Raw genomic sequence first — 15,398 nt, 5'->3', positions numbered from 1 at the left:
ATTTTCTTATGAGATTTTTCAGTGCATGTCAGTAAATTAAACCTCAGCTTCCACTTTCTCTCTTCTGCTTTCTTTTCTCTTTTAAATATTATTCAGTACATTACCACACTGTATAGAATTTTCCAAGATTGTCTTTTTTAATATTAAGTTCTTTATATTGATTATTGTTTAAACTAATCTTTTGAGATCAGTTTTTCTAGATAGCAGAATTAAATATATAAAAATAACTCCAGTTACTAATAGGAAGGACATGAAGGGAGGCAAATAGCAATTCAGGTATTTTAATTTCAACATTTTGAATACTTAACATCTCTTTAGAATTGAATTTGTTTTCTAAAATTTAAGTCATTTTTTAATTATAAAATGTAAAAGCTCTTTTTTATCTATAGTTTTACTTCTAATTCCATATTTCTGCTTTTTATGAAGTGAATGAATTAGCTCCACAATGATGATTATAATTTATTTTAAATGTAAGTTTGTCAAGTGTAAACTACAGGTCAAATCCTGTTGAAGAATACCACTAGAATTTTCTGTTTTGTTGTATGGAGTGAATGTGTGTGAATATGTGTATTTGTGTTAGGTGTGTCACTGCAAGTTAAGTAGGCCACCAGTAAATGCTTAGAATTTTTTTTTATTTTATAAAATTCTTTTAAATGATTGTTGCAGTGGGATTTTAACCTTTAATAGTTTTGTCTTTTGAAGTGTTGGTTACACTGTTTATTATATACCGTTTATAATTTATGTATGTGTGTATCCCTCCTCCAACATAAACATTTCTTTTCTCTTTAAAAGTAATACATAATTTCCCTAGAACAAGTATAATTATAATTGGCATTCCTATAAACATTCTCAAGGCTTTGTAGAGAGTGTATGGAAGGACAAAAAGAAAACCAAAATATTTTCTCAAACTTTTTTCTTCCCAGGGAAGTCGAGACAACATGAGTGTGATATTGATCTGTTTTCCAAATGCACCCAAAGTATCACCAGAAGCAGTGAAGAAGGAGGCAGAGTTGGACAAGTACCTGGAATGCAGAGTAGAAGGTGGATCATTTAACAAAAAATAAGTAACTTTATTAAAGAAAAACCTTCAACAAAAACTTAACATTTTAGCTTTTAGACCTTTACATGCCTTTGACATCTAGTGTTAGTGTGCAAAAGTGGGAAAGAGGTTTCTGTAGTAGCTGTTTAGGTGTAAGCTGATTATCCTATCATAGTTACATTAGAAATTTCATCTAGTGTGGCCCTCTGTTCAGGATTCTTTTGTTTAGAAAACCTGAAATGTTTGTGTGCTTTTAAAATTCTTAATGAATTCACTGGCGTGGATACTTTTATGCCAAGAAAATTTGATTTTTGTGGTTTATTTAATTAAAAATTAAGAGATTATTTATGATGGTGATAATTTGAATGCCGTCTTTCTGTGAAAAGCTGTGTACATTAATATAGGAGCTGTAGAGGTTTTGTTTTATTTTGTTTTTTGATAACTTGAAGGTCATAGCTTGGTTTTACACAACTTTCATATGCCATGGCTTTTTAAAATTTGTTCTAAACTATTTCAAGACTTCTTGTTAAACCCTAAATTATCTTGCCTAAACAAAGATAGACCTGAATAAAAGACATAGAAGGTCTCAACTTGGCAGGAATGTTAACACTAAGATCAAGAAGTAAATTGGGAATTCAGGAGTGTATTTGTCATAATTGCAGAAATTTCTTTGAGACATTTAATGGGGTGATTATAACTGTCCAGTGTAGTGCCTTTAAATATTTGATAAAACTTAAGTGATTCTTGGATTGCAGCTAATACTTAGTATAAATATTAAGCCTCCCCAAAGAATGCAAGTTTACGGCATATATGCAGTATGTAAATTATAGTACTTCCTTTAAAAAGAACTTAACATTGCTATAAAGTGTTAAAAGGTACTTTGGCCTCCTAATATTATTAATTTGCACATTAAAGACCCCTAATAGTGTGCAGGTATTGACCTACCACACTATTACATCTTGCTGTGTCTGCATTATAAAAATTAGTGTGCACTTTAATTTTGTTTTTTCCCTTTTAACTCTTTGATATCAAGCATATCAGTCTGCTATTAGAATCATGATTGTTTTTTATTTTCAGTATTGTCTAGAGCTGCTATTTTTGTTTCTGTTGCCCTCCAAGACCTTGATAATGGTAAATCTAATATATGTATATACTATTTGGTATTTCATTTATTGAACATAATGTTCAATTAGTTTGTTTCCTGACTATCATCAAGGATCTTAGAATTTTTATATTTTAAATATGTTATTTATAGATAATACAATAAAATAACAAAATATTTAGTGTTAACAAAGCCATATCACAATGGTTCAAACTGCTGCTTAGTTGGAAATTATGAGAATAACATGCATAGGGATAAGTTGATATTTAATGTACTTTAAAGTAACTTGGAATTATATACACATGCCTTCTCATTGACTTAGATAGGAATAAGTACTTCAGTTTTATTTAATATGAACTGGGATCAAATTTTATAAATAAATTGCCACTTTTCTTGTTAGTGTATATTCTTTTAAAGTAAGATTTTGATGGAATTACAAAGTATTCATTTTTAAAATGTAATTTTGTTACATTATTAAGCTTTATATTGCTTATTATCAAGCAAAAGTTGCCACTGGAGCAGAGTTTTATGTTGATATTCAATATTTTCAATATGTTGAAATGTTGTTATACTTGTACCATTAAATTTAAGCTTATTTTATGTCATAAATTAAATCTGGTATTCCTTATTGAGATAGATTTTATGAGACTGCAACTAAAGAATAAACACCACATTAATTAAAACTACTGCTATTTAAAAACAAAAAGAATGTAACTGTTTGCATTGTAAAAGTTGTTACAAGTCTTAAAAAGTAAAAAATATTGCATCAACTTCCAAAGCAGGCACTGAATACTTTTTTCTTTTAAGTACATGCCTTCACTAAATTGCTGTGATCTGCTAAAGTTCATTTTATTTGCTTTAAACACTGTCAGCTTCTCTGTCCACACCATAGTTAAAGATTAGAGGTTTTTCATCTCCCCTTTCTCCTATCATCTTTGCTCTTCTAAATATTTTCTGGGCAGATGAAAAGATTCAATTTATAATCTATACCATACCTCTATTGATTTTATGGTCCTTTTAGCCAATTTAAGATTATACTTGTTTGTGTATATTTTTAAAATCTTTACTACTGATTGCTGCACTTAATTTATAATTGCTGATTTAGAGATAACCGATAGAATCCCCCAGACTTGGGGAAGGAGAGTGAGTGAGGAGGAGCAAAATGTGTTGTTTGTGTATGTGTTTGTGAAATATGGATCATCTATACATACATGTTCTTTAATAAAAACATCCAGCCTTTTTGCAATTATAAATGAAGTGTATAGTCTAAGAGCAATTAAAAGATTTCTTAAAATTCCTTTCTTTTCTTTTTTAAAAGCAGAAAGAAGCAAAGCTAGTACAGTATTTTTTGTTTTTTAGTTTTAATTTTATTTTGTATAGTATTAATGGTCAGGTAATTTAAGTGGATTGTCCCACATGGAATATAGGATACTGTTTTTAAAGCCTTATATATATATATATTATTTTTTTAAAAAAAGAACTTGTTTTCCGGTAAAATCTTTGTAGCTAAAATAGTTTTTTATTTTGACCAAAGAAATGTAAGATACATCAAAAAGATGAATTAAGGTAATATTTTTTAGACCTAAAACCATCATCGATTGCATTCATTATTAGTGTTCATTTCTATTGTATTTAGTTATCTATCTAGACATTGTATTGGCTTAGCAGAGACTGTATGTTAATTGTATTACAGCTTTAGATTGTGAAATTGTGCAGTTTAGGTAAACATCAAATCCCTTTATTTTTGTACAGTAGATTTCCCACATTAGAACTATGTAGAATAAATATACTAGATGTTAAAGATTACACAATAAAGGAACTTGGCAAACCAAATCTGAGATCCTTGCTTTTTGTTCAGATTTAAGAATGGTTTAAAAAAAAAAAAAAAAGCCAAAAATAATAGATGGTAAAATTTGGCCTTAATTCTAAAAAGACAGTTTGGATTATTTAAAGACATATGGGTAGCAATTTTGTCTTTTAAAGTGTGCCTTTAAGGAGGAATTAATATTTCAAGGCTTGATCAAAGAATGAAGATCTTTATATGAGTTATTTTCAAAGGTATTTACAAATTGAGAACTAGAATAATTTTCTTGTCGCAGTGTTGACTAAAAGGACATTTCCTTTATATGAACATTGAAAAACAAAAGACTGAACAAAACTTTGAAGATAGGATTTCTAAATACCTTTGACATAATATTGCATTTAGAGTTAACCATGCTAAAACTCCTTGTGAAGAATTATTTGTACCTAAACTGCATTTGTTTAGAGTTCCCTTGTTTAGTACTTGGTACATAATTTTGGTATTCTGTGGTATGAATAACAGTATATGTCTGCACAACAACACTGCAGATCATATCACTAAACCCATTTAATAACTGGATATTTTAAAATTATTTTAAATGCAGATGTATGGTTTGTCAAATCTTTTTTTTAAAAATCTTTTCACAAAATTTAGACCTTTTTCATTCTAGACTTTGTTCAAATAATCAGCTAAGAAAATGGTATTCTTTCTGTTTACTGTTCAAAGATACTTTAGACAAAAATTAAGCTGGGTGCTATTTCAGTGTGTCACCTAATCTGTGTGTACCACTTAACTACCATTTTGCAAATATAAAGATATGTAAAAAATGGTGTAGCATATAATCAATATATTTCCATATATTTAAAAGGTTGTTTTTAAAAAAAAAATCCTGAAATTGTTTACCAAAAATGAAAAATTGTGTAATATATTTTACAGGGTCAAGTTCAGGAAGCATGTTTCCAGTCTAAAGAGAGGAGTTGATCTCCTCAGAAGTAACTGGTTGTCATCTTAAGAAGGATATTCTCTCTTGTACCCATGTATACCTAATATGTAATATATTGGTTTAACATGAAATTCTTTTCATATTTTGATCTAGATTGTTTTCATTCTTTAAAGTTAATCTAGAAAATATTTCACCTTTTGTGTCATTTTGTATACTCCTTTGCCATAAATTTTCAAAGGTCAACTTGATTTTTTTCCCCTTATAACACCAGTTTAGAAAATCTCAGATGTGGTAAATGCCATCTTTAAAAAACTGTTATCTTTGTTTCAATTTTTAAAATTAAATTTGGATAGCACTTACAAAAAAAGTACTTCTGATTCCCAGAAATCATAAAGAAGCAGGGGGAAGGCGTCCCTGACTTAGTCCATGTGATGCGCACATTAGCGAGTGAGAACATCCCTAGCCTCCCACCAGGGGGTGAATTGGCAAGCAAGTAAGTTATATTCTGCATACGCTTATGCTTTGATGCCAGTATATGAAAATGTTAGATGTAGTGGATCAAATGTTTATTTTGCCTGATTTGTAAAGTGATATAATTAATGTGTTTTCAAAAATATTTTATTTAACCTATGGATCTATTTTTTTTTTTTATATTAATGATATAGGGTGCTTGTTTAAAATATTCAATAGTGTCATCATTTTTAACTAAACCGAAGACTGTCATAAGTGGAGGTTGTGGGTGACGTCAATTTCTTCATATAGCATAAATATGATGTGGTGAAAGGACTTTTTTAAACTAAACTGCATGGCACTATAAAATACTAAGTGTCATTATTAGTAATACTATTATTTGATAATGTCAACTGCTAGATAACTTTGACATCCCATGAATAAGCATCTTCCTTTTCCTCCATCTGAGTCATTTTTCTACTTCTCAACATTTGCCCAGTATTTTTGGTTGGTTGGTTTTAGGAGTCTGGAAAGATGGGAGAATACATTTCTTGCCTTTTTTTCTTTCTACTTTAGCTTACAGAAGTGGACTAATAATCATTTTACTAAATGATAATTATAAAAGTTCCGATTTGAAGCTTTTATTTTTTAGAAACTTGTTTTCTTCCAGTATGACCTTCTATGAAATAACTGTCTGTAAAATTGCTTCAACTCAGTTTTGGAGGTAGGAAGGCTATAACCATAAATGCCATTGCAGACCTTTTAACAAAATGTTATTCAAAAGCTTAATTCCTAGACTTATGGAAATGTTGCTTTTAACATTTCAGTTTTAATAGAGGCATTAAGCAAAGCACAAACATATAAAAAATATATTTAAATTAATTTACTTCAACAGGTATTGAAGTTACTTCTACTTCAAAACTAACATACATCTCTTAACTGGTGTATATGAGTATTATATCTTAAGAACCTCATTGTCATTGCTAACTCAAAACCGCTTCAGCCAGGTCAAATAGAAGACTGTATAGACTGATTTTTTTTTTAAACCATGACTTTAATCTATTAACTAGGTTGGTGGAATGCTCCATTTTAGAATGAATTCATCTCTACTTTTGACTGTGAGGCCAAATATCTTAAAATAGGCTTGCTTATTTTATTAAGAAATAGAACTAAAATAATTTCTAAGTATTAGATTATCTTTGATATTTTAATGAACACCTGGCTAAAAGTTATTAAATACTTTTGCTTTCTGATTAATTTTCTGCATTTTTTTTTAAATTTAGGCGGAATGTAATTGAAGCCGTTTACAATAGACTGAATCCTTACAAAAATGATGACAATGTAAGTAGCATTTTAGCTTCCTCTGCTTACCCTTCCCCTCCACTCTAAATGCATATCCTTCCTACCTGTTTTTGCAGCGCTGTTCACTGCACCCATTCTCTTACACACACCCCTGATTGATTGCTATGAACCCTGCTTGCTCTGCTCTCTGCCTGTACCACAGTTCTAGTGATTGAGGACATAATAATGGTGAGTGGCCACCTCTCTCAAAAATGAAGAAAGTCCTTTTGAATTATTTTTGGTTCTGTAAGCCTTTGCAAGCAATCAACTGCAGAAGGTTTGCCCCCACCAAATGTTTTTTTGAAGTTGGAAATAGCTCTATTCAGAATTTACAATTATTCTGACTTTTGTAGACAGCTGCAACTTTTAACTTGAGAATGCTTATCTCCACCAGTTTTTATGATTGGAAATACCTCTGCCAAGAACACTGAAATGTATATTAAATTTTGAAATAGAAAATTCTATTCATAAAAATAGACAGTAGAATGCCATATTCTCAATTAAGTTTCCTTCTATAATTCTGCTACAGAATATTTGCAGAAAAGTGGTAACTTAAAATCATTCAAGCACAGCTCAATATTTAATACATTTCATTATGACACCTCTTCAAATCTCATATTACATGAATTCTCAAGTTTTATGTAATAAAAGTTCATAAAAGTGGTATTCTACAAATAAATTGGGTTTTATAAAAGAAAAAAAATTATTTTTAGTAGTTTCCTTGATTTAGAAATACATTTGGTCGGCCTCACTGTAAAAACAGGTTTCAAATATTTTATTCCAAAAACAAAACAAAGGCTTAACAATTCTTTGAACAGATTAAATATTGATATTTCATATACACACATACATACTTGCACTCTTCTTAAAAATTTATCTATTCTAAAAATCAACTTTTGAAAACCTTACCTGCATTATCCACAAAGTAGTATATTTTGAAACCTCCAAGCATTAATTTAGCTCCTTGTTTTGTTTTGTTTCCTTGTATAAAGGACTCTACATCAACTGATGATATGTGGTGAAACTGCTCATCTAACTATGGAGTTTACCTTCACCTCCAAAGGAGAGTATTGCTCAACCTTCGTTGAACCTTTTTAACATCCATTCTCAACTTTAAAGAAGGATATGATAAGGGTGAGAGTGATTACACCAGAGAACTTCAGCAGTACAACAACAGCTAGCCCAGAACTGATCTTTTTTTTTTTTTTGTAAATTTGAGACTTATGTAAACGTGATTTCAAACGATAATTCATGTTGTAAATCAGACTCCAGCAATTTTTGTTGTATGATTTTGTTTTTTTTGTAAAGTAATTGTCCTTGTACAAAATGCTCATATTTAATTATGAACTGCTTTAAATCACTATCAAAGTTACAGGAAATGTTTTGGCTTGTTGTGTGATGCAACAGATATATAGTCTTTTCAAGTCATGTTGTGTTTTGGACTTTGGGTTGGGACAGGGAGAGCAGCAGCCACATCAGCTAGATGCTCAAACATGCACAGAATAATTTGAAAATCTTACAAAGCCAAACATACAGGGATTTATTGAAAGCTATCTTAATGTTCTTGGCAGTGGGATTGGCATTGTTGATAAAACTGGTCCCTTCATTTAACTGTCTTTTAGGATGTTCTCTCCTTGTTGCCATGAGTATTGCAGGTAATACAGTATATTTACAAAAATATCAATCTTGGGGCTAGAATGCCTTGATTCTTTGCACCTGTTTTACAAGTCCTTACATTAAATTACTAATTGATAAGCAGCAGCTTCCTACGTATAGTAGGAAACTGCCACATTTTTGCTATCATGATTGGCTGGGCCTGCTGCTGTTCCTAGTAAGATATTCTGAATTCCATTTTATCAATAAAGCTTGATTTAACAAACAAGAAATTTAATCATGTATGTGTAATTCCTCTTTTATCCTGGTCTTTTAAAACACCATGCCATTGTAAATGAGAAGTTTCTCATGGGGAAAGATGTTAGTCTCTTTTAAAGGACAATAATGTTACTCAAGACCTATAGATGGAACTGTTTCCCTTCCATTAGAAAGATTAAAAGATTTAAGTCTCTATTGTTTCTTAATCTATTTTTAAATAGGTTTCTTTCAGGCTGCTTATTTTTCATTGAGATGTGCATCAGCTTGAATTTGCCTACTGTTTAAAATAATTGTCAGAGTTCGACATTCTAACACTCTGTGGTAGATGTGTGTGTGTGTGTTCATGAGTGTGTTTGCCTGTGATTTTTAATTGGCCCATGTCTTTAGAATATAAGTGCTTATGATGTGTTTGTGATTTGAAATATAGCATGTTGATAATATTTAGCTGTTGGCCATTAAAAATAACTTTCAAAGCTTAAGGAATTGTAGATAAAAAATAATTTAATTTAGGCCTAAATTCCTCTGATTAAGCATGTGAAAGTAAGTTTTTATAATCTGTCACATTGGAAAGACTACTGTTCTGTGCCCTGTATTTTTGTCTCTTTAGGTTGAATATTGTATTTATCTCCACGTAATTTAATCATTCAGTAGGCAGATTTTTCCACCAGAAAACTATTAAAATGTATGATTCAAGTATGACGTAGAATACAAAATCAAAACTTTGTGTATAAAAGGTAGTATCCATTTTGTTATATTTGTTTATTCCCTAACTTGGAAATATACATATTTGTATATACAGCCTTAAAACTAATGTAAAGTTAGGGGAGTAGTGGGAAAAAGTAATGTGAAATGTCTCAGATTTAAGTAGTTACATACCAGCAAAATCTTTTCATTATCCCTCTTATTTGTGAGGTGATTAAATTTAACTTAATTGTATTTAATTTATATCTTAATTTAGCATGAATGAAGCAAAATTGAAGTATTATTTATACTTAGAAACTCATAACCGTTGGAATTAAATAACTGATTCCGCACTTACAAATAAATGCTTAATGTCTAAATCTATGGTAGAGTGCAAAGTATAATAATGTTCTAAGTTATGGCTTTGCAAGCATCTAAATGTACATTTAGTGAATACTAGTGTTTCTAATGTGTAATAATTTCAGGACATACTAGTCCTGAAAGCTAAATCCCTTATTACAACAAGCAAGATCCTTAATTTTTTTTTAAGTCGACTGAAATTTCAAAACCTTGAACTGTACTGTGGAATCTTGAGATGCAAAATCTTAAATCACAAGTAAATATATGATGGAAAGCTATATTTCAAATTTAGAGCCTTTTTTATTTGAGTCTTTAAATAAAAAAGAGGAGATTAAAACAGTCCTCTGTTATAGCAAACTGTGTGATTGAAAGACTATTTTACACATGAATCAGCACTGACATATACTAGATATAATTTTTCATTATAACAATACAAGAAGGAAGTATACATTAAAACGGCAGATTTTATATATTCCTGAATCCTGGGGAGAATGGTGGTAGGGGGGAGAATCAACCACAGTTTTAAAAGGCACTCTTGTACTTCTGTTGTGCACTTCATTTTTGTACCACTAAGTTCTTCACCTCTATACCCTCTTTTTGTGCTAATTAGCATCTCAGGGCAATGCCTCAACATTTTTTGTGTGTTCTGTTATTTTCTTTGGAGGGAAGAAAACATGATGAAAATATAATATTAAAAATGGACTTTGACTTAATTGTCTTTATAGGATGAGGCCAATTTGCTGCTTTTAATAGGAAATTGAGCTTTATATAGCAGACTCTTGTTACCCTAACATAAAAAGAAAACAGCTTCATTGATCTATCTCATATTGTTTAAGCAAGATAAGATCTAATTTCCACTTTCTTGAGGAATGTACTTTTACAGATAACAGAAGATGTTCTTAATATTAGCATTCACTTCTAAAAATTTCAAATGACATTTTTCTTATTCAGCATTAGGACTATCTAAAACAGTTTTGTTATAGTTCATTAACTTGCTTCTAGAATATTTTGCCGTTAATAGAACTGCAGCCTCTTAATTTTTTTCTACAAAGTTTATAACATTATGAAATTTGGATTAAAGAATAAATCAATTCTTTAATTAAAATGATCTAAATTACATCAGTACTTTTAGTGATCATCCTTTGGGCCATATATATTAATCCAGCTAAAATTTGGCTTTTTCAGGAAATATTATCTGCAGTATACTACTCTAGTCTAATCACCTTAGAATTATAAAGAGATGAATAGGTCCTTACCCTCAGGATCTTTGTTCTAGCAGAATTTATAATCTAGTGTATGTTAATATTATAAGTGGATCACTCATTCAAAAAAATAGTTATTGTTCACTGACTATCTACCACCTATTCTCCTGGACGAAGCAGGTCCCTGTTCTCAAAGAGCTCATTTGTGCTTCTTTTGTTCACCTGAACTCTTTTCTTCTGTTTATTTTCTTCCCCCCAAAATTGAAAATCTCATTCAAAAGAAAATTTTACTCAGCATAGGAATAAAATTGGACTGATGAGGAGTAAGTCCATTCAGAATGCTTGGTTGTCTTTGAAGAATGACTTTTACACTTCCTGCTAACAGCAGCAATTCAGAGAAATAGGTCATGGAAATATACATACTTTTAGAAATATATATTTCTAGTTAAAATTAAGTAAAACTCTGTTCTCTTATTGAAAGCACTGTCAGTGTTCATATCCAGTTTTAGCCAGATGATTATTGTGCATTTTAAATTTTTTAAATAATTTCACTACCCACCTTTACTGGACAAATTCATGTTGGAATTCAATTTGTGATTTCTGCAAAGAAACTGATGAAACTGAGTACTGATTTTCTTTTTGTTGTTTCTGATTTTTAATTTCATGGTGTGTATACCTTTAGTTCTTTAAGTTTGAGAAGTTTAAGCCTTTAATATTTTGATTGCTGTTTGTACAGTATTATATTAGGATTTGATATTAGAAAAGATTATGTAAATATTTCAGAATATAAATATTCCTAATTTGAGGTTTTTCTTTGAAAGGGACCTTAAAGAGTTTCATATACTTTTGCTTGCAGATACTGCTGGTGAGATGACCATTTTTTAATCTAGTCTTCTAATTAGTTTTTCTTTTAGACATTGGGAAGACTTTATGGTTTAAAATTTTAGAAGCATAATTTTATTTCCTTCAATAATGTGCCATGTGTTTTGGGTTGTATTTGTTTAAATTATATATTACTTGAGAATATGCTTGAAATATTTAAGGATACATGTTCTAAATGTATGCATATAATACTATATTGTTGGTCGGAATAGTAAGTCTCAGTTAAGTGTTAGTTATTGCTGATAGAATATAGTTACAGAAATTATAACAGGTATTTGGTTTCACTTCACTGTCAAATAAATATTTTTCACTTTTGTTTACCTCAGCACATACTCTTGCCCTTTTAGCCTTGTGACTTCTCACTGCTTTCCTATTTTTATTACCAGCAGAAAAACTCAAGATACTATTGAAGATAGTTTTGAAATTGCAGTTCACAACTTATACTTTTATTGGATGAGGATGCAGGGAAGGTTGTTTAAGGTGATGGGAATAAAAAACAATGACAGCAAGGTTGTCCCCATTTCCTCTCTTTCCCTCTTGGTTAGCTTTTTTTTTTTTCCAAACAAACAGGCCAATTCCATTTTCTTGAGCAAGAAAGCTTAGTGCATTACCTCATCAGGTCCTATTAATACTGTGTTAAACTGGGCTTAAAATAAGGAAATGGGAGATGGAGGGGTGGGGAGATGTCAGTGAGGGGGGAAAAGGAGGATTACTCTTAATTCTTTCAAAAGCCATAGGAATGTCTTCCTTGGACCCAGCTGTGAATGATTAAGTACTGTTGCATCACATAAACCATCACGAACCAACCTTGCTTCTTTAGATAATTTGGGTTTTTCAGCAAGGGAGACAATAATAAAAGTTACTGCTTCCTCAACTTAGAAGCAATTGAGAAAAATAAATGTTTCTTCATCACAAAACCCAAATCATCAGTTTTTTTCATTGCTTTAAAACCCGTTTTTCTCCTAGTGACTTTCTGATTAAATGTTTACAAAACTGTTTAGTTTTTCTTTTCTTTTTACATGATCTGTCCAATCCAGTAAAGAACTGTTTAGTAATATTTGTGTTTATGTGGTACTGTCTGAAATAAGTTACACTTGTTTTAGAGATTAGGTAGCTGCAGAACAAAATTAGTAATGTTCTAATTAGGTATAATGAATGGGACAATTCATTTTAGCAGTTCTTTTGGGGGTCACAGACCCTTTGAGACTGATGAATTCTATGGACTGCCTCACCCAAGAAATGCATATAATGTATATATATAAACCCCAAGCTTTTTAATATTACGGTGGTTTGTGGGCCCCTTATTAAATTCCACATCACAGCATAATACAGCAGCATCCTTTTTCCTGCAAAACCAATAAATAATATTTCAAGAACATCAAAATAACGAGTCCATTTTAAGCAATTTCACTTTTTAAAAAGACATGGAAGGTAGAGGAGGGCCTGGGCTAAAATCTGGTATTAAAAGTATTCTTATTTTTAAAAGGTTATATTTCAGGGAAAGGGAAAGCAATTAAAGGTGAAAAATGGTAGTGTTTGGACTAGTTGCAGATGATAACATTTTTCTCTAAGAAGACTTGAAATTCAACAGGAAAGAAATAAAAGAGGGAAATTGAACATACCTAGAGCATTTCTGACCTGTGTAGTGCAGATTATTAACAGATAACACATAACTGCCAGATCTCACTCAGGTTTTAAGATTTAGAGCTTCCTGATATTAGAGTTCATTAAATGTTCATTTCATGTTTTAAGGTTTTAGATATTTACTAATGCAGAATATTAAAATAATATATAACTTGGACAGCCACTAATGTCCAGGATCAATGAGATTTCTACTAAAATATATAACTACAGTGGAAAAATTGATTGAACTGAAATATTTGTTGCCAAACTTGGATGTTCAGTTACAGCTTTTTAAATAACCATTTGTGGACATTTGAAACACAGAAAGCATTGGTTTACCTGGTTAAGCTCTTGACTAACTCAATAGCATATTTGCAGGAAAATTGGTTGTTTATAGTGATAATGACCCAATACTGGTTGGTTTCACTCTTGAAATTATTTCATTTAATTTGTATAAATGTTATGAGTGGAGAGATGTTTATATGTTAAAAGCATGTTGCATTATATCTGGATTCATTTTTTTTAATCTATAAATGTAAGACTAATAAAACTGCAGAAATATTTTTCTTAAACACAGTGTATAACAAAATTCTCCACAGAAACTCACCCACTGTTTGCAGTTTATGTGATTCAAACTTGTTTAGAGAAATTCCATAAATGTATATTTTGTATTATGTACCATTTCCTGGTCCAAAGAAAAGATGTGAATTCAGTTCTGATTTTAAGAATGTACTTTTTGTTTTCAAGTCTGTTGAAGAAATTGCATTCGGCCCGTGAATGGTTGCAGATTGTATGTGAGGTGAAAAATAGAAATAATTTCTAGTTTGCAAAAATGGTGCCGCTAAATAAACAGGCAATTGCATAATGAGTGTGTATTTATGATTGTTTAATATTGCAAGCAGTATTTTTATTCTGTTGAGAAACCTGGAGAATTTGAGATTACTTATTGGGAAACCTTAAAGGAAATTTTTTTCAGTTGAATTTTGTTAATTTGCTTAAAAGTTCTGATATTCACAATGTGAACTAAAATTGTCCCTTCCTGATTTTAGAAAGATTATTGAAAGCCAGTAAGTTTGGGTTGATGATGGTTGTCATGAAACATTCCAGAAATAAAGAAGCCAAAAGTTGTTCCTCTTTGATGAGAATATTTCTATTTGTCTCTCTTATAGGTGATAAATTTTCTTTCTCCCTTGAAGAATGGAGATAGGGAAATGGGAGTGGTCTGGGGAAGGACATCCCCCACCTAGAATCCTTGGTGTAGTGCCTGCTTCCTGCATAATTATATCAAACATAAGGCTTTAGAATACATTGATAGTGTGAAATTTTATGAGCTACACATTGCTAAAAATGTTGTAAAATGTATAATGAAAACAACAGGGAAGTGTCATAACCAAAAGTTAGCAAGTCTTAAAACTAATAAGAATAAGAGTGTATTTGGCTATGTGTAACTTGAACCTCTTTGTGGAAAATTTATTTACAGTTTTGTTTTTATTTTGCTTTTTGTAGTCACTTGAAGCTACTATTTTTAGTAAAAATGATTTATTTCAGTTATTTTTTATTTGATCTAATACCAGTAATAATGAGAAAATAATAATAATTGGGATATATTGGGGTCCTCATCTTTCTCTTTTTCCTTGTTACTACAATAGCTCAGACAGAATGCCTCATCAAAATACAGAAATCTTGCCTCTAGTTAAAAACTTTTAGTCTTTGATGAGCTACCCCAGAAAACTTGGCTTGCCTACCTCTCTAAGACTTGGTGTATTTGTCATAAAAACAACTACTTACCAGAGACTGGTAAAAGATTTGTGCTAAGCTAGCCCCCCATTTTCCCCAAGGACATTCATGTAATTTGTTCTGATATCCTATATAAAGTGATTCAAAGTATTTAAAACCTTTCATAAGATTGTGTGTTTCATGTTGATAGTTGTACTATTAGCCAAATAGTAGATTAGCTAAAATACATGTGTGTCATTCTCTTTTACAGTTTAGGTATAGGCTTGGATCTTCCAGACCAAAGTGCTTTCTCTAGCGTTTTTATAGCTATGCAAAAGTTTTTCAGGTACTGATTTGAACCAGTGAAATTCCCAATACTTGATCAT

The 15,398-nt window shown here is 30.7% G+C and overlaps 1 protein-coding gene across 3 annotated transcripts in view; it reads left to right on the top strand.

The window, feature by feature from the left end:
• The window catches only part of PPM1A (protein phosphatase, Mg2+/Mn2+ dependent 1A), a 53,461-nt gene extending 39,026 nt beyond the window's left edge, over positions 1–14,435 (top strand). For all 3 annotated transcript variants that reach the window (XM_058293328.2, XM_071213897.1, XM_071213898.1), the window contains exons 3-6: positions 924–1,041; positions 5,270–5,378; positions 6,619–6,676; positions 7,669–14,435. In XM_058293328.2, coding sequence (XP_058149311.1) covers positions 924–1,041; positions 5,270–5,378; positions 6,619–6,676; positions 7,669–7,698 — 315 coding nt within the window. In that variant the 3' untranslated portion in view covers positions 7,699–14,435. The remainder of the gene's footprint in view (positions 1–923; positions 1,042–5,269; positions 5,379–6,618; positions 6,677–7,668) is intronic.
• Positions 14,436–15,398: the final 963 nt, after the last annotated feature.

Source organism: Dasypus novemcinctus, chromosome 3 (assembly GCF_030445035.2).
Source record: "Dasypus novemcinctus isolate mDasNov1 chromosome 3, mDasNov1.1.hap2, whole genome shotgun sequence".
NCBI lineage: Eukaryota > Metazoa > Chordata > Mammalia > Cingulata > Dasypodidae > Dasypus > Dasypus novemcinctus.
Note: the sequence above shows the minus strand (reverse complement) of the source record. Positions and strands in the feature narration are given on the sequence as shown.